The sequence below is a fragment of the Triturus cristatus genome, chromosome 4_2 (assembly GCF_964204655.1).
Source record: "Triturus cristatus chromosome 4_2, aTriCri1.1, whole genome shotgun sequence".
NCBI lineage: Eukaryota > Metazoa > Chordata > Amphibia > Caudata > Salamandridae > Triturus > Triturus cristatus.
The window spans coordinates 664701044-664728356 of record NC_140586.1 but is presented as its reverse complement, the minus strand read 5'-3'; the positions used below and the strand labels follow the sequence as shown (position 1 = coordinate 664728356).

General features: G+C 46.9%; 1 protein-coding gene across 7 annotated transcripts in view; it reads left to right on the top strand.

The window, feature by feature from the left end:
• The first annotated feature begins 4299 nt into the window (after positions 1 to 4299).
• NFIA (nuclear factor I A) overlaps positions 4300 to 27313 on the top strand; it is a 775047-nt gene continuing 752033 nt past the window's right edge. For 6 of the 7 annotated variants that reach the window (XM_085602465.1, XM_085602464.1, XM_085602457.1 and 3 more), the window contains exon 1: positions 4378 to 4485. In XM_085602465.1, the coding sequence (XP_085458591.1) occupies positions 4390 to 4485 (96 nt within the window). In that variant the 5' untranslated portion in view covers positions 4378 to 4389. Of the gene's footprint in view, positions 4486 to 27313 lie in introns of all 7 variants that reach the window. The other variant, XM_085602454.1, reaches the window with a different exon arrangement.

The following is a 27313-nucleotide window of genomic DNA, read 5'->3' as shown; positions in this document are numbered from 1 at the left end:
ACTCAGGAAGGAGCGCCAGAGAGTCGCAAAGAAGCCCAGCGGAGAGGCGTGGGTGCACTCACTGCCAGCATAAACCAGGCCACAAGGCCCGCAGGGAACCTACGAGTCATCAAATGACAGGAAGCAATCCACACAAATAGCATAAGTGCAAACATGGCCCATAAGGTAAGCAGGGTTCCCCAACCAGTGTCAGGGGGCACAGGGTGACTGCCTGTCAAAGGAGAATGACTAAACAGGAGTCTTCCGCGAAGAGGTGGGCCTTCATAGGCACACCCTGGGCAGTAAGTGTTTCTCATTTTAGAGAGGCAGCAGGCTGGCTGTCTCCGGGTGTGATCACTCCTCATGACTTGAAAAGGTGATGAGAAGGGAATGGTCTAAACCTCATGGACCATAACAGAATCCAGAAGAAGCTAGTTGTTACTGGTTAACTGGAATTCCCACCCGAGCACATCCCTTTCAATACCCAGAATTTAATGGATAGATCGATTTGCCTAAGATTATTTGGCCAACCGGTCCCTCAGTCTCATGAATGAGTCACTGCTGTACCAGAAAAGGTGGCCTCATTTCCAGTACAGTAAGAGGAAGTGTTGCCAGACACCTCCTTCCTGTTAAAAGCCGAAACTGGTGGGGTGGGAGCAAACTCAGATACTCATAGGCAAATAATAACAAATGATACAAGCAATCTACTGTACTACACGTCCTTCGCCTCTCGGCGCTGTAAGAAATCTCAGTATAAACTCCTCGTGCATGCGTGTTGTGCTTTTTGTGTGAAATGCGAGTTGTTTTTAAAGCATACAGTGCAGATATCCGCAGTATGGAAGCAGGTTCGTCAAATCCCTGATTGGCGATGCTCTCGTTCAAAACATGAAGTCATTCAGGGGTGTGCTGATTGAAAGACATCTATTTACACGTGTGTTCCAAAAAAGCATCTGTCAGCAATCAGGAGAGAAACGTGCAGAAAGGAAAATATATGTGTTTACAGCAGCATTTCCTGTATTTTGCTAAACGTGCGCTTTGGTCCTCAGAATGTCTTCTCCTATTACTAAAGTGAAAGGCAAAAGAGTGTGCGTCTGACTTGGGAGTTTCAAGGCTCAAAAATAAATTGTTTTTTTCTAATATAATTATGTGCAAAGGCAACCAATAATATATAATAATGATGACAAGAAGACGAAGAGCTATTACCACTCGTCTTGCGTTTTATAGTTTCACAAATAACAGAGGCTCCTTGAACCTAATTCAAAGACACTCGTTTAATCGACCAAGGAAAGATGAAATACTGAGACTGAGATAGATGTTTTGCAAGGATACTGCGCCACCTGTGCATTCGTTGTCAATGAACTGCAAGGGGGATTGTTACACTCATTTTCAATAATACAGGTTCAAATGTGAGGGCTTATTTAAATGTAAATAACGCCCCAGTGTCTGTTTCATATTAGATCATTGTTTTCTAACTGTTTTGTTTGGGGGTTATTAAGTGTCAGCAGACAGTTTAATTCAACATTTATGGCATGTTGTGCAGCAGGTTGATATGTCTTCGATTGTGGATTTATCCAGGAGTGCTGCGGAGCAAATCACCAACATGGAAAATACAGGTATTGTGTAATAAATAACTGTGTGTGGGGGCCTATTTATTTCTTTATCACCGAAGTCGTATTGGTGCTATAGAAATGGGTGCGTGTTTTTATAACAAATCTTAACAGTTCCCACTCGTCGAGCTAGGAAGAATACTTGAGCGACCGGAAGGGGAACCTGTGACCCGCTGACCTCTTCCCCGGAAGCGCTACTGCGTGTGCTGCAGTGGCAGCACGCGGCAGGTGTATCCCGAAGTGTGGCTCCTGGAAGCAGTTCGGCATGGGCAAGCGGACTCTTTAGGGACAGAAAGCGTCTGCGTGCTGAGATGTGTGTTGTGGCACTAGACGTGAAGAATGTTAAATACATACAGAAGAGTCCCTCTGCTCTTGAGCGTGTGCACTTGTTGATAATTCGACCTTTACGCAATGCGTTTCTATCTTAGTCCTTAATCGGTGGTAAGAAGAGGGGCGGGAAGGGATGCTAAAGTAGGCATGGACGACGAATAACTTGGCTAAGTGGGAGTGCTGTAGTGAGATAGACGAGCATGATGTGGAAGTGCTGGGCACGAGCCGCCGTCCAAGAATTAAAAGGAAACTTTGCCAGGGCATACCAGTGTGGTGGCAGCGCCAGCACCGGGGCAGGTGCCAGCCAAACTCCGGGAAGGAAAGGGCGCACACTGGGAACTCTTTCTTGTGCTGGCCGTGCCAACATAAGGGTATCTACCAGCCAGAGGGCAAGGAAGAAAAAGGGTGGCAAAAACTGGCATATACTGGTCGAGGAAGCCGGGCGAAAGTGACGTGCCCTGCCAGGGTTTTGAAATGGGCAGACCTGCGTGTCTGCTGTCAACACCAGCAGAGGGCTCGTCACCGCGTATATCAGATATATGAATATATCTGTGGAAATTAAAAGTAAAACAGGGAAAGAATAACGCATATTTCGTGCCACGAGATAAAACCCTTATGCACAAGAGTATTGAAGGCATACGACTTTCAGCGCCAACAGAGGATAATTCTTGGCAATACCCTGTTACCTTCCTACTTCCGTTTCCTCGCGGCGTTATCTTTCAAACCTGGACAGGTGAGTGTCATAAGACAGTATGCCGAGTCACCGCTTACCTGGGAGCCCGTCCCTGCCACGCGCTGCACTACATGCAAAGATCACACAAGGAGCCGAGTGTTCGACGGATTCATCCGCATTTCGTTGGGCTTTGCTAACAATAACTCACCCCTCAGCACGTAAAAGCCTCTGCAGTGCCCTGCTGCGAAGGAGACCTCCTGGATAAAAATAAAATAGCCACCTGGAGTGTTTTCTTGGCAATATTTACGGTCCACGCTGCGTTCCGTTATTAATCTAAAACCAGTGGCGTGTTAACAACATTGAGTATTCCCTGTAGTCTTTGTAAATTCGAATTTAACAGTTTTGGAATAACGGTGCTGGCCCTGTCGATCACATAGATAGAAGAAGCAGTTCAAAGAAATGTTGTAGTTTAACGTAAAAGCCCCGACGTCTGAGACTTTCCAACAACCTCACCCTTTTCCTTTAATAAATCACGGTGGAATCCCAGCTGCAATATCCCACGTCTTTATCCCAGCAGTGGCACGGACCTTGTTTAAAGGTACTCGGAAAACCTAAGGCATTAATAGCAACGAAGAAACTCACACTCTCTGAGCTAAATCACTACTAGTTCTTCATTGCAGCGTTGCTGGCTATTTGTACAGTGTATTTTTATTTTTTGCCGAAAAATATATTGTGTAAACTGAAATGTTAATAAATTGTTTTTGTCATACAGCACTCGCTCCTGTAAATTTTCTTCTTAGTAGTATCACAAAAAATAAAGATATCATATTTATCCCAAGGTCCTCATCCAATGAATTCAGGAATCACTCCGGAATGATGAAAAGGTGAGTCAGCCCTACATTGTTCCAGTTCGTGAGCCGCAAGCTGTACATAGAACGCACGTGCAGGTGCTAAATAAACTATGTGGACAATGTTGCCGCTTTTGAAACGCCGGATTGCGTTTCTTGGCAAACATTACTATATAAAATGTTCTGCCTATGTTAGGTTCCAGTTAATGTACACTGTCCCGCTACCTGCGAAGTCAAGGGCTCGCAGCCACCAGTTTCTCTGTTTAGTTCTATAAGAAGTGGGAGCCGTCGGGTTTTCCTGGGCATGAAACATTTTTATAGCATCTCTTGCTCCCACTTCAGCTGAGGCGCTACATGACACTGCGCCCCGCGCCTCTGTAAAACCGTGCACAAGGTATCCTGTGCAAAGCCTCCTCGCGCGCAGTAGTGTTTCCGCCTTTCATGCCTGTGAAAGTGGCTGTGAAAAACAGATACTGAATCAGACGGAAAGTCTGAGGAAAAAAAAATCCCCAAACATTGCATGATAGTCTCTAAGCAGTTCCATCTGTCAAGCAGAAATGTTAGGCTAATAGCCTGTGGCCATCTCTCTCTGCAGTCCACTACCTGCCTTTGTCCTATTAAATCTCTTCGTTCCCCTACCAAAAAAAAAGAGAGTCAAAGAAAAAAACTCTCCGAGCCAAGCCCGGACTCTAAGCGCCTGCCTTTGATGCAGCGCCGGGCTGGAGCGTTGAAAGGCAGCGCGCCGAAGAGAGCGCTGCGAGCGGTGCCTCGTGCGCGCACTTCACCTTGCCACCGGCTCTCTGAGAGCCTGCCTCATTGTCAGCGAGAGGGCCGGCTCTCTGTTTCCTACCCATGATGCCATATGCCGTGGACCGGGCTACATGTGGCCCACCAACATGCCAGTGCAAATGTTTCCTCAATTAGGTGTCTTATCTCCAGTGGGCAGCATCGGATGAGGCTGGCTGACAGCAGCATGGCAGGGAAACCCTCTGACGGCTCCATCAAATGGCAGCTCTGCTACGACATCTCGGCCCGCACTTGGTGGATGGTGAGTTGGCAGCAAGGCTGATTTTTTTTCTTTCTTTTTTTTTTTTTTTTACTTTTCCACTTTCCCTCCCTCTCTGGTGTCCCAGACCTCACATTTATCAGGTTAGCATTAGGAGCGTTTTTTTCTCACTTTTAAGTCCCGCATGCCACGCGTGTCCCACGTTGTACTTTCAAAACTTTGAAGTGTATGTACAGAGTCCGTGGGAAAGAAGCTGTCTTTAAATGAAAAGCACAGCACGTGAACCATATAAATTTGCATATGTTTTTTTCTGTGCATGGCATGTGCTAACACCTAAGAGAGAAGTATAAAAAAAATCTAAAAAGGGGAGTTTTATTGGCATATTGTCTTTGTTTTACGGAAGGACTATTTTAAGAAGGAGAACTAAAAATTTTAAATATGAACTGTTATTAATGGGGGGACGGGCCTTTCACACAGTTAGAAGTGCGCGCTTATCAGAGGATTAATTAACATTGCGTTTGCATTTTATTTGTATTGTTTTTAAAGGTATAATATGAGACACTTTGAGGGAAACATTTTTTTCATGCATGGGGCTTTCTTCGACGTTGGCGAGTGAGCATAACCGTCTCTCAGGGATAAAACACTCTGTTTACCAACTGCTGCCTGCTTTGTAATAACAATATTAAAGTCATTAAGCACCTTCGCTCGCGTGCTCTTGTGATGCCCGCCCCGTGGCTGGCTCTGGAGATTTCTGGGTGCAGTTAAAGTTGAACCTGAGCCAGGGGATGACGAGTTAAGTCGCAGGCTGTGGTCACCGGCCCGGCCAGGGGACCTCTGGCACGAACCTGGCCGAGTTCGCGCGCGTACAATAGCCCATTGTGGCGGGGGATGCGGGCCCCTCTGCTGGGAGGAGCGGAGCCCTGACTCCGCCGCCTCCTTCTCGTTAGCGCCGGGTCCGGTAGGGATCCACTCATTAACGGGCGCGTTTTGTTGATTGCTTAAATTGTTATTCCCGAGACGAGGCGCGATCCTTCGCAGACGCACAATGGGCGCATTCTTTGAGGCCAGCGAGCGCATCCATCCCAGGGCTGGTCCTGCCCCGAGAGCCACCGGCGGCCGGGACTTCAAAGCCTCAGCGCGGAGGGAGGGCTCCGAGCCGGAGGACGCCTTCCACCGAGGACTGCCTGTGGGTACCGGGGGCTCCGTGGAGAGGCGAGCTGCGCCGTGGAGCAGCGGTGGATTACTGGCGGCACCCAGGGTGTGTTTGTAAACACAGGAGTCGAACCCGGCGACCCACAGCGTCAAAGTCCACAGCCCACCAGGGTAGCCTCAGCCTCACAGAGCCACACAGCCCTTCAGCAGAGCCTCAGCCTTACTTTATGTACCCCAGTCTACCAGGGCAGTGTAGTGGTATCCTCACGATACAAATCCAATCAATCCAAAGAAAAGTGAAGTAGTTGAAGCAAGTAGTTTATTTCATGAGGAAAACCCACGCTCCAGCCTTACAACACCACAGCCCACTAGGGCAGCCACAGCCGTACAGTGCCACACAGCCCCTCAGAAGAGCAACAGCCTTCCTGCACAACAGCCCAGCAGGGAAGACACAGCCTTACAATACCACGACCCACTTGGGTAGCTACGACTTTACCTTACCACGGCACACCAGGGTAGCCACAGCCTTGCAGTGCCACAGCCTTACTGCATCTGTCTATAAGAGGATGCAATGCCACAGCTCACCAGGGCAGCCACAGCCTTACTGTGCCAGCAGGCCACCAGGGCAGCACAGCCTTACTGTGCCAGCAGGCCACGAGGGCAGCCACAGCCTTACTGTGCCAGCAGGCCACGAGGGCAGTCACAGACGAACAAAACTCTAGAACACCAGAGTAGCGACAGCCTTACCGTACCACAGCCCCACAGGATAGCCACAGCCTTACAATACCACTGTGCCTCACAAGAGCAGGCAAAGCCTTACAATACCACAGCTCGCCAGATCAGCCACAGCCTTACTGGTCCAACAGCCCAGCAGAGCGGCCTCAGACTTACAATACCACAGCCCAGCAGAGCGACCTGTTTTACTGAACCATAGCCCACCAGGGAAACCACTGGCTTACAGAACCACAACCACTGGCTTACAGAACCACAACCACCAGGGAGGCTACACCCCACCAGGGAGGCCCAGCACACCAGGGAAACCACAGCCTTACAGAACCATAGCCCACCAGGGAAATCACAGCCTTACAGAACCACAACCACCAGGGAAGCTACACCCCACCAGGGAGGCCACAGCCTTACAGTACCACAGCCCACCAGGGTAGCCACAGCCTTACAGTACCACAGCCCACCAGGGAAGCCCCTGACTCACTCCACCACAGCCTACCAGGGATGCCACAGCCTTACAGTACCGCAGCCCACCAGGGCAGCCACAGCTTTACAGTACCACAGCCCACAAGGGCTGACTTACAATACTGACTTACAGTACCACAGCCCACCACGGAAGCCACAGCCCACCAGGGAAGCCACAGCCCACCAGGGAAGGCACTGACTTACAGTGCCACAGCCCACCAGGAAAGCCACTGACTTACTCTACCACAGCCCACCAGGGAAGCCACAGCCTACCAGGGAAGCCACATCCTGGCAGTGCCAAAGCCCTGGTTTGACCCTAATTTGGACCTTAGAATATTCTAACCAGTTGTACTCTAAAACGACAGTGTGCCTTGTTCTCGGACCCACTCCCCCAGTGAAGTGACACTTACTCCAAACTACCCCCGAAGTTTGATCCGCGTTGTAGAGTGCGGGGGTCCACATTTAGACAAGGAATGGATGAGGGCTGGGCATCACACCAGAGCTGGGTTTTCTATGTACCTTCTGTAGTTCACCATCATGCGCCCACCGCCTCCCAAACTTTGATAACTCTGCCGGCTGATTGCCTGTGAAGAATGATGTTTTTGTCCCCACTCTGGGGTACGACGTGTCAATCCGTGTCTTGTACATCTTCCGGTTTATTCATTAGGGGTGTTTTCTACAAACGCGTTTTGCTCTGTACAGGTGCAGCGCATGAGATTTTGGACACCAAACATGGGTGGCATTTTCAAGTGATTTTCGTAGAATGAACGATTGCTGTGTGGGCCCCCGTTAGTTTTGATTTGTATTTTTATTTACCCACCATAATGTCCACACGTTTTCTCTGTTGGGTGCATATAGTCCCACAAAATCAGCGTGGGTGCAACTCTAATTTCCGCTAGAGAACTCTGCTGATTGACTTGTCCTGGGAGACTTTTCTTGCGTATTGTAGTCGCTTTGAGCTGCCAGCTCTTAATTACACTTAGTGTGGCAGCGCCGGGTTTGTGGCATCATCATGGTTTTCAACCAGGTTGTTTTGCTGTGACCTGCAGTGTTAAAAGCCAAGCCTGCTGCACTGCACTGACCCAGGGGCTGCTCTCTGGAGGTCAACAGGAGGCTCTGCCCAGACCTCAGGTCTCCTTCGTGTAGTCTTTAGCGCGCCACCAGCCTTTGCACCGTCACAACCTGCACACAGTCTTAAACGCACCACCAGCCCTTCTACCGTCACAACCTTCACACAGTCTTAAACGCACCACCAGCCCTTCTACCGACTGCACACAGTCTTTAAGGCGCCGTGGGCCCTTCCACCGTCACAACCTGCACAGTCTGTAAGACGCCGCGGGCCCTTGCACCGTCACAACCTGCACAGTCTTTAAGGCGCCGCGGGCTAACGCTCGTTCACAAACAGCACACGGTCGTTAACTCGCCACGGGCCCTTCCACTGCACAACCTTCACGCTGTCTTTAATGCGCCACCGGCCTTTCCACCATCACAACTTTCACGCGGTCTTTAACAGGCCACTGGCCCTTGCACCGTCACAATCTTCCCGCGGTATATACGGCGCTGTGAGCCCTTCCACCATCACAACCTTCACGCGGTCTTTAAGGCGCTGTGGTGTGGGCCTTTCTACCGTCTTAATCTGCACGCGGGAGTTAATGAGCCACCGTCCCTTGCACTGTCACAATCTTTCCGCGGTCTTTTCGGCGCCATGAGCCCTTCCACCATCGAAACCTGCAAACAGTCTTTCCCTTATACCGCCACAACCTGCTTACACTCTTTAACGCGCCGTGGGCCCTTCTACCGTCACAACCTGCTACAGTCTTTTATGCGCCGCGGGCCCTCTACCGTCAAAACCTGCACAGTCTTTAAGGCGCGCTGGCCCTTGCACGGTCACAACCTGCTGCGACAACTTTTGCCCCTTTATATTCACGGTTTCCTTGAGTGACCAGCACTTCTACACTCATATAAGTGCGCTGTCGACGCGAAGTGTGGCTTTTCCTTTTCAAAAATCATTTTACATGCCTTTTTGCTGTTGTAAATATACATCGTCGAGATGCTGGAAGCGTTTAGTGTGGAGCTGCACCGAAAATAAACAGCCCTGAGCTGCACATGTCACTGTTTAGACTGCGCATATCTGGGCAGGGCCGCGGAAACTTGCAGGCGCCGCCATGTTCTGAAAGTTGGACGGGAAGGTGCTGCCTCGGACAGCCCAGGTTTGACGCATAGTCTTGTCTGGATATTTGTAGCATTCAATCAACACCTAAAGAGCTACCAGGCCAGCTCCAGCAGCTCTTCGAAGCGGACATTACTTGGCACAAGGACACAAGGACTGCCTTCCCTTAGAAAAGGATGCGCTGGGAGGGTTCGCGTTTAATGCACACTTGTTGTGCCTGGGTGGCTTCGACGCCTGAGTGCCCAGCAGGAAAGCTCCCACAAGGACTCCCAGAGACACAAGCCGCACAGACAGGTGACCCCGCGAGCTCTCCTCCCCGTCCCTGGCATGCTCTGTCCCCTGGAGATAACCTGCTGCCCCGCCCCCCCACGGGTGAGGCACAGGGCACACAGGCACTCAAGAACAACCCCCCCCCCCCCCCCATTGCCCCTCACATGCTCAGCCACCCCAGGGATGACGTTCCCTCCGAGAAAGACACTCGGATGGTATTCGCGTTAAATGCACACCCCTTGTGTCAGGCTGAACTCGGGGACTGCCTAGGAAGCCTGCTCCCATAGTGGCACAGGTTACGTGACAGACATCACATGAGGTTGCCTCACACGCTCAGCAGCAGCCTTGGAGGAGGATGCTCCGAAATTCTTTGTGTTTAATGTTAATATAAGTTCCAACGCATGGCGTATGGTGATGCCAGCGATGAAGAAGCAGCAGTCGCGTCATTGTCAATTAACCACAATAACAGTGTCGTCACACATAGCGCCTTCACCTGCTGTCTGTTTAACTCCTTATCCTGCTCATTGTTGCTCTCCGGTGTATCAGGCACCTCACTGCCCGCGTGCTCTGGTACCTTACATTTACCTGTGTCTCTGTGAAGCACCCAGCGCGCATGCGCACAGACATCACAGTGCGCACTTTGGTGTGTCAGGCACCACTCTCCCCGCGTGCTCTGGTACCTTACATTCACCTGTGTCTCTGTGATGCACCCAGCGCGCATGCGTACAGACCCCACGGTGCGCACTTTGGTGTGTCTGGCACCACTCTCCCCGCGTGCTCTGGTACCTTACATTCACCTGTGTATCTGTGAAGCACCCAGCGCGCATGCGCACACACCCCACAGTGCGTTCACCGGTGTGTCAGGCACCTCCCTGCCAGCCCGCTGTGGCTCTTACACCCACCTGTGTCTCTGTGAAGCACCCAGCGCGCATGCGCACACACCCCGCAGTGCGTTCTCCGGTGTGTCAGGCACCTCCCTGCCAGCCTGCTGTGGCTCTTACACCCACCTAACCGGCTTGTATGGTCTTAAATTGTGGAGGAGTTCTGATGACATCACAAACCACGAGGCTAAGCGGGATTTAAGTGTAGTCATATTTCCGAAATGGCGGTATAAGACATGATAACCTCTTATGTATTTTTACATGACATATTTATTTTATGGCAGTTAGCTTGGATGGGGTGTTTGTTTTTCAAACAGGAAAATGTTTGTTCAAAAAACAGTAAGTGAAGTACTGTTTGTAATTGAGAGTGTCCAGTTGTAGAACCTATCCTTCGTTTTACAGACTGTTGAAGGGAGAGGATGTTGAAGTTGTTCTCTGAGGTGCGCCCAACAAGAGCACGAATAGAAAGTTGATTAAACAATGGACCATGGCGAAGCTGAGTAGTGTGCTTTGAAACTGTCATTGTGATGATGAAGTTCACATTTCAAAGGAACTTTTGTGTCTGTTTGTATGAGTATAGACAGAGATAGAAAGATAGATAGATAGATAGACAGACAGACAGACAGACAGACCGACCGACCGACAGACAGACAGACAGACAGACAGACAGACAGACAGACAGACAGACAGACAGACAGACAGACAGACAGACAGACAGACAGACAGACAGACAGACAGACAGACAGACAGACAGACAGACAGACAGACAGACAGACAGACAGACAGACAGACAGACAGACAGACAGACAGACAGACAGACAGACAGACAGACAGACAGACAGACAGACAGACAGACAGACAGACAGACAGACAGACAGACAGACAGACAGACAGACAGACAGACAGACAGACAGACAGACAGACAGATATTGCCGAGTGTGTGGAGGGCCAATGCCTCGAGAGGGCTGTGAATCCTCTGTGCCATGATGTCCCCCAGACCTCAGTAATCGATAATGTTATTCTCACTGTATCTATATACATAGTTCGTGTGTGGATTTTTTTCATGGGTATTGGTTAAAAACATAGACATTTCACATGAACAAATCAGAATACAAGGGGTTACATTTGTCCAAGACCACAATTGTGTCTCTTGGTAGAACTGTGTCCCTCGTTAGTGGGTGTCAAATGATGCCATGTGTGAGCAGTGAATACTGTTTTCCTGGGGCAGTGCTGTGATAATAACCTGTAATTTGACCTTAGTACTGCAGTAATACATGCATGAATGTGTGTTTATTAGTACAGTAGCCATGTACAGTTATTAATTAACCTGTTAGCAGGTGACATGTATGTTAACTGCCATGTCACGCGATCACGCTTACGTCTGTCTGTCTGTCTGTCTGTCTGTCTCGATCTTGTAAGCCCGCTCTCGCTCACTCCTGGGCATTTCAAGCTCTTTTCCGTCGCTCGTCTTCTGTTCTCCATTTCCACTTGTCACTACGCCTTCCTCCATCGCTCCTGTGTTTGCCTCCTGTTCTTGCGCGCGCGTCCTTCTATGTGCCTTGTGCTCCAGACTACATTCTTGGGCGTTTGTGCACGTGGTGCTTTGTGTGACCCTTGTCAGGTCTCTCTTTGGCTGCATCTGTGACATTATCTTCCAAACTGAGACGTTTTTCAAAAATGGTGCAAACACTTTGTGCAACACTGAAATATGCTGCCTCTGTCCGTGCCACGTGTCCCCGCCAGCCCTCGCTTTCTGCAATGAAGGCGATGTTTGAAGAGCCCCGGGTGGGTCGGTGGGGATATTGTTTACTCATGGTGGCTTATCACGGCCTAGTGCAGGGGTCTCCGACCAGCCTGTCCGGCTCAGTAAAGCGTCCGTTGATGCATACGGCTCTCGGAAAGCCTCCCGCACACCTGGGCGTGGGGACACTGAACAGACCTGCTTCTCTCAGCAGGGGAGCAAAGGTGCCAAGGGCCGCCGTGCGGGACATGACCGTGCCCGCCCATGCCCATGTTCATCAAGGAAAACAGCCATCATTGGTGTGCATGCAGGGACCGCCTAACCACCCGTGGGCCCGGTGTTACTGCACACTCTGCACTTTTGATAGCCACGTCTCTGGCTTCTAGGTAGCGGCTCTGGCAATATCCCATAATAACCATGTGCTCGAGTTGGGATGAGGGGGCAGTGACCGACTGTGACTAAAGGTGGCGTAAAAGCCTCACACAAGCAACCCCTCCCCCCTCCCACCCACACCTGTCTAACTACAATCAATCCTGCCCTGCGCACACTGATCTTCCGGTCGGTGTGAATCAGGCAGAGACACGCATCAAACAGCGCCCTCTTACGGAGATGTGATAAAGGCCAAATGCACGGTCTCTGTGCCCAATAAAAAGGTCATGAGAGGTATCCCCCTCTCTGAATCCCTTCCTCCAACCACTGCATTTTTGCTAAAGTAGCGTGTCCTTGATTTGGATTGCAGTGGCGAGTGGGTTATGAACCATGATCCAGATTAGATATACAAAAAATAAAATTATTACAAGTACACACACACACACACACTATATATATGTGTATATATATATATATATATATATATATAGCGGTACACTTGTTCCGATAGATACGCGTCCAACCACTGCTAAAAAAGGGAAACAGACTACAGAAGATAACTGTTTTTGCCCTGGATCACTCATCTCTTACTAAATGGAGGAGCAGGGATTAGAGCCGGGTATACAATTTACTCAAACTACTACATCCCTCCCAGGCTGAAAGTGTGAAGGAAGGCCCCGGACTGGAAAGCAGCATTTGTCCCCAGAGAACGCGGAAATGTTCTGTCCTAATCTCGGGTTGAAGTATCAATGAGGAAGCAACACACGGCGCTTTCTGCAACAACATAAAGGGACGCGGGGAAGCCCCGTAGCTTCAGACAGCAACCCTCTGTGCATAAAGCGCCTCTGTGTAGTCAGCATCAATCATTCCCTGACGAATGGCGCTAACAAGGGGCACACCCCGTTCAGGAGAGTAAGGCACGGCGTGTGGAGAGTGAGGCAAGACACTGCACCTCGCGACTTCAACATCACTAGTTAAGGATCTCACAAAGTGCACGATCCCTCACTCACTACTGCAGTGCGCAGCGTGCCGAGCATTTCACGGGTCACTCTCTATCTCATTCACCATAGCTGGGCGACAGTGTCAAGAGTGCTGGCACCACATGCTGATTACGTCACATGTGACACTGCACCTCATTCAAGAGTGCTGGCACCACATGCTGATTACGTCACATGTGACACTGCACCTCATTCAAGAGTGCTGGCACCACATGCTGATTACGTCACATGTGACACTGCACCTCATTCAAGAGCGCTGGCACCACATGCTGATTACGTCACATGTGACACTGCACCACATGTTGATTACGTCACAGGTTGCACTGTATCTCACTCACCAAAGCTAGGCACGCCTGCTGAAAAAGACACAGGCCACACTGTACCTAACCCACCACACAACACATGCTGAGGATTGCACAGACGCAGCTGCACCTAATTCACGGCAGCTAGGCACTGCTGGTGAAGAGTTCACCAAACAAGCAGTATCTCATGCACCACAGCAAACAGCGAGAGGTTAAGGAGTCTGTGCCTCCCCCACCACACAGAAGCACCTCACGCTGAAGATTTCACAGGAGGTACAAGTCAACATTCACCACAGCAAGAACCGGATGCACAATGCACCACTTTACCACAGCAATGCACTGTATGCTGACGTTTGTAAAGGCTTACTTTACCTCATTCACATACTATGGCAGAGTATGCCGATGGCGTCACAGGTACATTGTGTTGTGGCTGCTACAGACTGGCATTCCAGTCTGAGGATTTCACAGGCCACACCATGCCCTACTCGGGAAACAACCATTACAACGCAACTATTACAACGCACTACACTTACAACGCAGGCATTACAACGCAACATCCTTTACAGCGCATGACACTACAACGCATACCATTACAACACATACCATTACAACGCAGACACTACATCGCATGTCACTACAACGCAGGCATTACAACGCATACCATTACAACGCATACCATTACAATGCATACCATTGGAGTTAACCCCTACACTATCCAACACTTACCCTACTGTTGCACCCCCTGGAGTTAGAATAGTAATTTGTACCCCTATACTATCCAACACTTACCCTACTGTTGCACCCCCTGGAGTTAGAATAGTAATTTTTACCCCTATACTATCCAACACTTACCCTACTGTTGCACCCCCTGAAGTTAGAATAGTAATTTTTACCCCTATACTATCCAACACTTACCCTACGGTTGCACCCCCTGGAGTTAGAATAGTAATTTTTACCCCTATACTATCCAACACTTACCCTACTGTTGCACCCCCTGGAGTTAGAATAGTAATTTTTACCCCTATACTATCCAACACTTACCCTACTGTTGCACCCCCTGGAGTTAGAATAGTAATTTTTACCCCTATACTATCCGACACTTACCCTACTGTTGAACCCCCTGGAGTTAGAATAGTAATTTTTACCCCTATACTATCCAACACTTACCCTACTGTTGCACCCCCTGAAGTTAGAATAGTAATTTTTACCCCTATACTATCCAACACTTACCCTACTGTTGCACCCCCTGGAGTTAGAATAGTAATTTTTACCCCTATACTATCCAACACTTACCCTACTGTTGCACCCCCTGGAGTTAGAATAGTAATTTTTACCCCTATACTATCCAACACTTACCCTACTGTTGCACCCCCTGGAGTAAGAATAGTAATTTTTACCCCTATACTATCCAATACTTACCTTAAATGCAATTTAACATTATGCGTTGTAATGGTATGCGTTGTAAAGGTAGTATGCGATGTAATGGAATGCGTTGTAAAGGTAGTTTTAAAAAATGCGTTGTAGTGTCATGCGATGTAATGGAATGCGTTGTAGTGGATGTTGCGTTGTAAAAATTGCGTTGTAAGTGCATGCGTTGTAAAAGTATGCGTTGTAACGTCATACATCCCCCTACTCACCACTGCTAGGCACTGCAGGCAAAGGATGTCATATGGAACACTGTACTTCTTTCACCTCAGCAAGGCACTGTATGCCGATAATTCACAGGATTGCAAAGTACCTCATTCACCACATCTAGGCACTGAATGCTGATCCTTCTACAAGATACATTATACATCACTCGCTGTAGCAAGGCACTTCAAGGTCACACTGTACCTCACTCACCATGAGGCACCACATGCTGAGAAGTTCTCAGGGAACCCTGGACTGCCTTCAGCACTAGTAAGTACAACATACTGTGGATCTCACCGGGGGTGGGGAGACCTGCATGATGTTCACCCCAGATTGGAACCATCAGCCGAGGTTTTAACGCTAACCACAGCAAGGCAAGGATGCTGAGGATTTCATACTGCACACAAGGACGACCCTAACTTTCACAATGAGAGATGTCCATGATGCACAGATTCTATATGAGCATGCAGCCCTGGACCGTGAAAATGTCATCCGCATGCCAGAGAATAAGGTTCACCTGATAATTGGTGGGGCTTTGCCACATCATTATGAGCTATAGCAAGGCCCAATGCCTTGCTTTGTTATGCAGGAGAAGGCCCATGGGACCACCTTCCAAACAAAATAAGCATTGGCAAAGCCTACAGGTCTCACCTATACTAGAACTATTGCCTTTGGCAATGTGCTTTTGCCATGTTGTACACCAGTGTGGCTGTTGTACAGCCTGGCTAAAAGTTAGTTGCATGGAGTGTCCTAGAGTGGAGTGGGGGGAGTAGAGTGTCGTAAACTGGATTTGTTGGAGTAGAGTGGTGTAGGGGGAGTAGAGTGTCATGGAGTTAAATAGAGGGGAGAAGAGTTCTGTGGTTCAGGGGCTGAGAGTGTTGTAGAGTGCAGTGTCATAGAGTGCAGTGTCATAGTGGAGTGGCAAAGAATGGAGTGCCATAGAGTGGAGTGGAGTAGGGTGGAATAGGGTGGAGTAGTTTGGTCTGGATTGAGGTAGTGGAGTGGATTAGATTGGATTGGAGTAGATTGAGGTGGATTGGATTGCACTACAGTGGGTTGGATTGAGTTGAGTGGATTGGATTGGAGTGAGCGGAATGGATGGGGTGGATTGGATTGGAGTGAGGTGGATTGAAAAGGAGTAAGGTGGTCTGGATTGGGGTAGATTGGATTGGAGAGCAGTGGATTAGATGCTTTGTGGCGGGGTGAATTGGACTGAATTGGCTTGGGTTGGATTGAATTGGTTTGGGGTGGATTGGATTAGAGTAGGGTAGTTTGGAGTAGGGTGAATTAAAGGGGAGTGGAGGGTTGCATTGGACTGGACTGGAGGGCTGGATTGGATTGGGTTGGAGGGGGGTGGATTGGACTAGAGTGGAGTGGATTGGAGTGTGGATTGGAGTGGTGGCTAAGATAACCCCTGCTCACCCCCTTGTTAGCTTTGCACAAGCAGTCAGGCTTATCTTAGAGGCAATGTGTAAAGCATTTGTAACACACAGTAACACAGTGAAAACACTACAAATGGACACCACACCAGTTTAGAAAACTAACTAATCTTTATCTAAATAAAACAAGACCCTAATGACACAAATTCAACAAACATAAGCAAAGATATCACATATAAAAGTTTCAAGATAGTTAACTCACTGAAAACTATGGATGCTTCACTTTTAGCACAAAGTACCTGGGATGTGTCAAAATGAAAGATGAAAACAGGCGCAAGGGAGGTGAGGCACCGAAAAAGCAAAGTGATGCGTCAGTTACTTACTCTGAGGAAAGGTGATGCATCAGTTCCTTACTCACAGGGAATGTGATGCATCAGTTCCTTGCTCCAGGCAAGGTGATTTGCCAGTTCCTCACTCCTAGGAAGGAGAGGTGATGCGTCTGTACATTACTGTGAGAGGAGGTGATGCATCAGGTTCTTACTGTGAGGGGAGGTGACGAGTAGTTTGTCCGGACACGCAATCTCAGTTCCCCACTAAAGCCCAGCATCGATGCCCACTTGGCGCACAGGTACGATGCGTAGAAAATCCAGGTGCACTGGGGTTGATGTGGTGGCGGCGAGACAGGTGTTATGTTGATTATCCCAGTCGCAAGCAGGTGATACTTCAAATCTTTAGCTGCAAAGCCGGGCCTGCGTCGAAGTCGGAGCAGGTGTCTCGGACAAACGGTGCTCAGGCTGCAGTGATTTTTGGGCTGCACGGCATGCGCTGCTCTGATTCTTGAGCCGCGCTGCGGTGATACATTGTTTTTTCAACCACCTGGCAAGCTTGCTGTGGCAAAAACAGGAGCTAAAGACCGGTGTGTGGATTTTCTTCTCTTCTTGCAGCCGAAGCCATCTCCAAGGGCCCAGAACTGGAATTGGCACCACTTGGCAGGTCCGAATTCCCAGCAGAGGAGTTCAGGGGCTGCAGGTGAAGTCTTTGATGGCCCTTAGACTTCTTAACAGGAGTCAAGCACATACAAGTCCTTGGAGAACCTTGGCAAGCAGGATGATGAAAACAAAGTCCAGTCCTTTCACTCTCCAAGACAGAAGCAGCAAGCAGTAGGCCAGCACAACACAACAACAAGCAGAGTAGCAGATCCCCTCCTGCACCTTCTGCAACTCTTCTATTTGGCAGAATCCCCTCTTAGTCCAGAAGTGTAATAAAAATGTGGGGTCCAGTACTTATACCAGTTTCTGCCTTTGAAGTAGGCATAATGTGAAGGAAAGTCTTTGTAGTGCACAAGACCTTGCCTTTCCCTGACCTGGCACTGGACACACTACAGGGGGGTGGAGACAGATTTGTGTGAGGACCGGCACAGCCCTATTCAGGTGTCAGTGACAACTCCTCCCAACACTCTAGCTCAGTAAGACCCATCAGCTTGGTGATGGGTAATCAGGCTATTCAGAGCACACCTCAGCTCCCTTTGTGTGACTGTCTAGAGTGAATGCACAAACAGCCCAACTGTCAGTCTAAACCAGTCGTGGATTCCACAGACAGGAAGTGGCAAAGGATGGTAAAGCAAGAAAATGTCCACTTTTTAAAAGTGGTATTTTCAAACACACAATGTAAAAACCAACTTCCCTTAAATATGTGTTTTTAAATTCTGAGCTCAGAGAACCCAAACTCCAAATCTCTATCCCTTACCAATTCAAAGTTACACTTGTAAGATGTTACAAGGCAGCTCCAATGATAACCTATGGTAGAGAAAGTCCTTGCAATAGTGAAAAACAAAACTGACAGTATTTCACTATCAGGACATGTAAAACACACCAGCGCATGTCCTACCTTTCACATACACTGAACCCTGCCCATGGAACCACCTTGAGCCTACCTTAGGGGTGCCTTACATGTAGTAAAAGGGAAAGTTAGGTTCTGGCAAGAGATTGTACTTTCCTGGTCGACATGGCAAAAATGGTAAAACTGCACCCACAGACATTGCAGTGACAGGTCTGAGGCATGTTTGCAGGGCCACTCATGTGGGTGACACAATAAGTGCTGCAGGACCACTAGTAGCATTTGATTTACAGGCCCTGGGCACATGTGGTGCATTTTACTAGGGACTTATTAGTAAATCAAATATGCCAATCATGGATAAACCGATCAGTATATGCACGTTACCACTAGTTAGTGCCCAGTGTCTTAAAACCAACAAAAACAGGTCAGAAAAAATAGGAGGAAGAAGGCAAAAGTTTGTGGATAACCCTGCAAAAAGTGCCAGGTCCAACACTAACAGAGTGCCCTACAAAAGAAAAAATAAATGAAATATCATTATGAACAGAAATGTGATAATGAACCTCTAGATGGAAGTTTATCTATTGTAAAGTCACATGGCTCTTCCTGCATATTAAGGGGTAGTTTAGGTTTCAAGAACCCCAAACAGACATACACAGAGGAGGTAAGCTTTGTTGATATATTTAAAAGATTTGTTATCAAATGACAAAATACTCATTTAGAGCATTTTTTTCAAAGTGATAACGCTGATGTCCAATAAGTGGCTCAGATGGCTTCCAACTGCAGCCCTATAAGCATCTGCCTTTCAATGTTTAAATCTGACAATGCGTAAATCAGCTTTCCAAGTCTTTCAAGGAAGCAGGAGGCACCAAGCATTGGTGAGTAGAACCCTGAGATGGCACAAGTTCCTTCGGCCTTCCTAGGCCACCCGACTCTGGTTTTATCAGCTCACTACACAGCTCACCAGTGTTGCGCTAACTCTACACCTTTGTCATGTCTGTCGCGATTTCAGAAGCCCCTTTGCATGACTTATTGGTAGGGCCACGGCACTAGGAGCCAGCAAAGTCTGGTTCATAAGTCTACATTAGCTGTGGAGCAATCATCCTACTGAAGTTATCTCGCTGGTGGATTTAAACAGAACACTGAACGCTGATATACATTCTGGGATAACATAAAGGCCATTCACATGCTGCAGATATTTAAATATAGGGTTTTCCTAAGAGCCACTCTCCACTTGGGATAAACTTCAAATTTTGCATTAAATATTTGATCCTCTGTGCTTTTAGACTGCTTGAGTTTTTTTGGACACACTCCGTGATGAGTGTCTGGTGCAGTGGTGGGTCTGCACACCCCTGTCGTGTGCCGACATGTATTTTGACTTTGTATTAATGTTACAAGCCTGCTGAGTACTTTCCTTCCCTTACTGTTGCATCACCTGTCATGCACATTTCCAGGACTGTTTCTAATTTAAAAACATAGAAGCCCGAGACTGATTAGAAGACAGGAAATTTGAGGATTAAACTGTCTGGATGAACTTCCTTCCGGTGTCAGCACTCTGTACCTCACACTGGAGTTTAAACTCGAAAAGCAGATTTTTTTCTAACATTGTTCCTACAGATTTGTTTCAGCAGCCAGTTTAACAATAATGATGTTTTCCGGAGAAATAATATAAATGGCAGTTTATAGACAACCTGCATTGCAAGCTTGAGCGAGGTTTGAATAAAGAGTCTGTAGGAAAGGAGGACAAGGAAAGGTAACTCAGAGCTGCTTTTTATCTCTCTCGCTACACACGTCATTTATGCAGCCTTGGAGGAGAACTGTGGTGGTGGCATGACAAAGTTGCTATACCTTTTCAGTTTCTGCTACGTTCACACAGTAAGCAGCCTTGTAAATAAATATGTCAAGCTGTAGGGAGTAGAAGCATACCATGAACGATAATTGTACTGCTTCAATTCTGATGTTTATGCCGAGCCTACCACACAGAGCCGCGAGACCGGTTACAGCGGCTTACCGTACGCCCATTGCTTACCATTGGTTGGCTTTATCGTCACTCTCATTTACTTGCTTCTTATTCAATGACTTTCCTTGTTCCAGCAGGTCCATCTTGTGTGTGTCCCTCCTCTAGAGCGGAGACACTTTACCATCTCTCTCACCGCCCAGCTTCTTTCCTTCCACTGCTTTCAGGGAACTACTTTTTTGCTCAAGTCCTCTTTAAGAGAGCATGCGTTTTCTAGTGCTCTCTCACATGTGCTTCTCTCCCCTGCCAAACACATACGCAGTGTGCTGTATGTTGCAGTCTTCCTCATTTTGCAACCTTTCTCTACTAGGTGCTTCTACCCCCAGCTAAACCCCCTCCCTCTCTCGCCTCCATGCTGCTTTCGCGGTCATATAGTTCTCCCTCACCCCTGTGTAGCGCTCTCTTGTGTGTTGCTTTTCCTCTTCTCCCACCTGTTTACCCCCAGCCACTCAGCCATTGCCCTACATGCCCACCGTAAATGTTTGAGGGGAGGACCAGGAGACTAATTGCTGCTCCCACATCTCATTAAGCAAATCTCTTTTGTGCTACTTTTTTTCCATTTTTTATTTCAACGATCCTTCTTGGATCAGTAGATAAAAAATTGCACCTGTGTCATCATTTTATGGGTGAGCACGTGTCATTTTGCGCACCTGTCATGACAGCTTGTGCACACGTTGCGCACACCTACAAAAAGACAGCTTTTGAGCCTGTGTCATTGCACCTCCTGTGTTTTTTTGGGTGATACTTCACTGCATATTGCTGATTGTGAACAGCATCATTCAAAGGCATTGGCAAGGCGAATAGGCCCCCAAGGCGAGACCAATTGGCATTGCTAATGCGTGGTCAATAGTTTGAGACAAGGAGGCCAGTTAGTAGCCTCGCTCCTGATGACCCCAGACGCCACCAGGCAACGTACTGGGTGCAATTCTTTCTGTCTGATGTGAATGCTCAGGGATTTTATGGGCTCTGTGCTCGGCGTTGGGTACCACGAGGACAGGTGGCTGCATCCTTCTGTTTGGATCCCATGTGCATCTGTTCAGTTTGTTGTGCTCTCTGCCCAGCTACGGCCCCACGCCAAATTAAGAACGTCTGGCGTGCAACTGAAATGTATTTGTTCAGCAAAAATACATCCAAAAAGTGCTTTTTAGTGTTATTTTTTTTAAAGTTCACCTTGCCTTACAAAGGGCATCTTCCCTAGGAGCACCGGGAACTGGTGCAGTACTTTCCCCCAAACCTCAGCCTGCCTCGGTGCTGTGGTGTACAGCACAAAGAGAGCAAAAGACCACAGGACGCTGGCATCAACCTCTCATAAAAAATGAATTCTATGCACTGTTATATTTTGGTGGCACATAGATCTTCTCCATTTTTTTTATTTTTAATTGGCATATATGATAACATTGTATCAAACATGCATGAAAGGTTAAAAGTTGATGCCTTTTCCTAACTGTGGGAACTTTTTCAAGAGACCCAAAGCAATCGGGGGTTACTGGGCTCAAACTGTAACAAGGAGAACTTTTCACCACTGGTGTGTGTCCTGAAGCTAAACCTTCCTGCTGGAAACAAAACTGAGCAGCAGGTCCATCTCTTTTGCGCTCGACTAGGGCCAGCTTTAGGGCAGTGCAACTGGTGCGGCCGCACTGGGCGCTGACCTGTGGAAGGGGCGCCGACCTCAGGGGGGCACTGTGTTTAGCAACAACTTATGATTGGAGAGTTGAGGGGCACTAATGCCTGGGGGTAGTGAGAGAATCGGAGGAGGCGTTCATGTAGTGTGGGGGCACCAAAAATGATTCTCGCCCCGGGCGCCACCAGCACTAAAGCTGGCCGTGCGCTCGACTGTCAGGGTAGCGAAGTGGAGCTGTCCAAGGCTTACTTAAGGAGGTGCTAAAGAATTCAGTAAAACATATTATAACAGGTAACACATTATTGTTCAGCCATTGCTTTTAAATGAAAATGGATAAGTAACTTATTCACAAACATATAACTCAATACTGTGCACAAAATTTATACGTCACAATGATGCACGCTTCCATTAAGGGAGGTAATTGATGCATGGGGGAATCAGCCAATGAGATCTAGGTCTGTCTCTGACTTTTCTATGCTAGGGGCGTCATGCTGACCTGTCAATGCACAATAGGACAATTGTGTTCTAGGAGGTGGAGTAGGATGTAGGGTCACAATGAGAGTTTCGCAGAGTCGGAGGAATGCCGTAAAGCTGTAGTCTTCGCACCCAGATTCATTCACAGTTCATGGTGATTTAAACTGCTTCACGTTGAAATCCTGGTCACTTCCTTTTAACAGTAGTAACACTATATCTGTTCTTTTACACTAACCCAACATCATTTTCTTTGATACATTTTGCAATTTATTGAGATTAGATGGTGCAAAAATGAAGGAATAACTCGGTTACCTCGATACTGCCTAATGGGCAGTCTAGCTAAAGTACTAGGTATCTCAGGGTCTCTTTCCACCTCTGCTTTCCTGCTGAGGAAGGGGGGTTGCTCCACTAAAACATGTGCAGTTTCAAGAACCTGGGACTTTTCTCATCAGCCAGAGAGAATCTCAGGTGGCTCTAAAATGCAAGTTATCCAAAGGGCTATCTGTTAGATGGCTTCTTCTACCATGGTCACCTGTAAAATCTATGGCTCCTAGTCTGCCCCCTTCTTTGCCTTGACTCCTAACTTCTGCCACATCAGTCTCCTACTCTCAACCCCCACAAGTCTCTTCTCAGCACTGGCATTCTGTTAATGATCTCACTGGATCTTTAACGGTCATGCAATCATATCATGTCATGTCTCAGTGTCAGGGCTCTCAGGGTTGTGTGTCACTACATTGGATCCTCTACATCATGGGTCATTACAGCATCTCTGGGGGAAGACCCACCCCTCCTTTTTAGGTCATGGATGACAGAGCCACTGTCTGGCAGAGCTTTTATGATCAGCCTTAAAAGAGGTTTCAGTATTAGGGCTGTGGCTCCACCTTCATATTTACCTTCCTCTCTACAGCCAGTTGATTGGCCAATACTTGTGCTAGTCCACCTAAGAAGTAGTTCCATTGCCATAACTGATATGGACATTTTGTTTAACGGAGACCCTATATCAAATATAGTAGGAAGGGGCACTGCAGAGTGTAAACCTATGACAAATAGTAGCGAGGGGTTTCACATTGTGAACTCCTTGAGAAAGACAAGATAATAGTGAACTCTATGGCCCATTATCTTCAGTAGAGCCATTTTGTTTATTAGGCATCTGGATACCAGTACAAAGACGATAACATCAACTAAATGTGGGGGAGTTGACCGACATGTATGTTGTGAAAGATAATGTCCACTATCACTTGATAGGTGATAAAAATTGGCCCTCGGTGTAGCTTGCTGAATTATTTCCAGACCACAAGATATAATCAATGCACAAAGCCTATAGCACACTGTCACAATCATGAGGTTATGTCATCCTTTAATATCACCATCCATGTCATCAATTTAACATATCATGAGTGATGTGATATGTGAGGTGATAAGTAGTGCACAACCGGGGCGCAAGTTATAGAAAGCTCACTGAACTATAGCTGGCGAATTTCAGTGGTTATTCAGGTTTTAAACACAAGTGCTGGTGTTATTTTGGTACATCAGTATAATGTCAATACAGCCTTTGGTGTTTTCAGTAAAAAAAAATGTTTTATCCTATAGAAATATATTTGTATCATACGTAACTATGTCTATAATGTCACTTAAACCATTGTTTTTTTCAGTGTTTTCCTGGGGATTTTGATAATATTCGTAATATTTGGGGTTTCTGATAATATTCTAAATTTAGCATATGTAACACCTTCTTCTGATGGCCAATCCCACTGGACAGGGTCAATGGTCGTGCACCCTTGTCTTTGGATGCATGACATGGCCTTGGTAGGCCCTGTATTCAACCCTCCGCATACATCTAACCTGACCCCTAGTTGTGTGCAGACGGGATTGGATAGCCATCCAATTAGATATTTTTAGTACTGCGGTACTGAATTGGCCAATGAGAGAAAAAGCTCCCTCGACCAATCAGGTTTGTGCTTTTTTAATTTTGGTACAGCAGGAGGACCATGGTACTGTACCACAGGAGTAGCAACCATACAGTTAGCTCTAACTTTTATTTGATGATTAACTCCTTTATGCCCAACCTGATCCTCTCTTTAAATGCAAATTTTACTAAAACGTCTAAATGGATTTCCACAAAAGCACACTTTCTGAGTAAAGTTCTAACTTTGGGTCAAATTTAGTGTAATTATTTTCAGTTGTTTTTCGTATAACAGAGAGCAAACTTTGCTAAGGGTATTAAAATGAGAAATCGCACATTAGCGAACCCCTCCTTATTCTTGGTGCCTGCCTGGCGGATCAGCACAAAAACTTTTTATGAAGGACCTAAAGTGGACAAACTTTTTTTTTTTAAAGTTTCTGGCAGATTCATCAAACAACACTAAATTTGTAAAGGAAAGAAAAAATGCATTTCCTATGGAAACTATGACAAACTATAACTACACTGGTGGTAGCGCCTCAACGGTAACGTGCTTTCTAATCTTGAAAGTAGGTGCGCATTCACTGAGAAAAGTTCCAAACAGCTTTATTTGGCAGAAACTGACCTACATGTTTCGGCTTTTCACAGGCTTATTCACGGTAGGAAAGCATGCTTTTTCCAATGAACTATAAACTTCACATCATGTGATTCACATGTGACTAAAAAAGGAAGAAAAAAAATACAGTGATTTACAACTGACTGATATTCTATACATTTTACATTTGGCAACATCTGCAAGAAATCAATGTAGGGAATAATGTATACTCATGAATGATATAAAATTCATATATTTTATATCATCATCATCAAATAACTTTATTTTTGATCACAAAGTTCTTACAAAGTGCGAAGAGCAACACAAATATAAAATAGAACAAGCAATAAAAACCATTTTCCTAAGGGCAAAATGAAGCAATAGTTAAAAGAACAAAGATTTAAAAGTCATTGTACAGGGAGTGATCACGAATTAGGTATGTACAGTTTTTAAAACTTTAAAAAAACAGCTATCCTTCATGATTATACATCATTCACCACATTGATTTCTCGCATATGTTGCCAAATGTGAAATGTTTAATAACAATGCGAGAGTCACATAATGTGGTGTTTAGGTGTTTATAGTACATTGAAAAAACATGGCTTACAACTGTGAACACAACTGTGAAAGACCAAAATGCTTAGATCAGTTTGTACCAAATAACACTGTTTGAAACTTATCTCCGTAAGTGCGCCCATACTTTTGAGAATAGAAAGCATGTTGGGGTAGTCGGTAAGCATCCCAAATGGTGACCCATGCTGGGTGACTTCTTTCTCGTTCAGGTGCCCGGCGTGGTAATCTTGCAGGAGTGATATGATATTGAGATGTACACAGATATACAGGTTGGACATGCTTGGGCTCCAAAAGATCAAACGACAGGAGCAAACCGAGGGCTGTTCTGGGTCTGGGGGACAAGTTAGTTGCCTAGCTTCACAAGCCCATGAACCAAGTCTCAGTTAATAAGCAAGGCAGTGAGCGTTTGAGAAGTGAGGCGGTGGGAACAAGTCTTCTCCAAAATTGTAAGAAAGGAATGGATTCATCGTGGAAAGATACATGGCAATGCTAGGATCCTATTGGACGGAAATGCTTCACCAATACCCAGCAATTCTTATTCTGACCCACATCACTTTTTACTTCAAGGTGATGTAAGTCGCCGCCTGTGAAAGTTGACTTTGGGTTCTGGAGCTCTCACTGGCTATTTGAAAGCGTAACCTCTGTCTCAGTCAGTTTTCCTATCTCTGATATTTCAAAGGCTCTTCCCACCTCCCTGGGGAACAAACCACACTAACCTCCCTCAGGCTTGGGTGCCCGTGAGCCCTTCAAGCTCCCAGGAACAAATAAAGAGTATGCTACAAGGGAATTTCATGACTTCATGCCGCCCTATCAGGTCCTACTAATTGTTCAAGATGTGGACTTTCTGCTGATAATCATCTGATAGTATTGGGAAGGTGATTGTGTTCAGGAAAGCAGATGCCTCTCCTAACAAGTGACCTACCCTCATCCCTGACTTCACCTTTTGTATATTCTAGGCAGTAATAGGATTAAGTATTTCAACAGTTTTCTTTCCGAAGATATACTTCAAATTATTCTGCCACAATTCTATTTTCACGTTTGTGAGTTTTATTCCCAGATCTTCCAGAATTGAAGCTTTTGCCTGCAAACATCTGAACTTTAAAGTACAATAGGAATATCATTTAGGAGGTTGCCTGGATGGATTACTGGAAGAGGATGGTTCTATCCTCTACTTAAAGTTGGTGAGATTTTGCTCAGGGTTTACAAGACAAGGGTTTTTGATTCATAGACTAGGCCCCAAAATGATGAACGAGGCTCGAGTGAATGTTTAAACTCTGTGATCATCTGTGTTCTAAACGGTTGCTGCCTTGGTGCATTGTGTAGAATGGTTCTCTTGTTCAGGTAGGTTGGAGGAATACCAGCAGTAACCCTACTTGTGCCTCGTTCTTACTAAGCGTATTCTGGTTGAGCTTTACAATGTTACGTTTTGGACTCCTGGTTGATAGAATGATTTACATATCAGGGTATATATATATATTTGGCCACATGCTAAGCAGCAGGAGCAGGTCGCTATGGAATGTGTCAATTGTTCACAAGGGCAATTGTGGCAGTCAACCACTGATGAGAATTTAGAGTGCAAATGCTTTGCAATAGGAAAACAGACCCCTTTGGTCAGGGACTGCTGTGGGATTCATGTCAGGAGGTCTCTGGGGATTAGACACTGGTCCAGGTAACCATTTGATGGTGCCCCAATCTCCTCTCTGCATGAGAACTTTTTTATTTAAAAATAAAAAAAGCTGTACCTGTCCTTTTCAGGGGCATGGACTGCTTCTAAT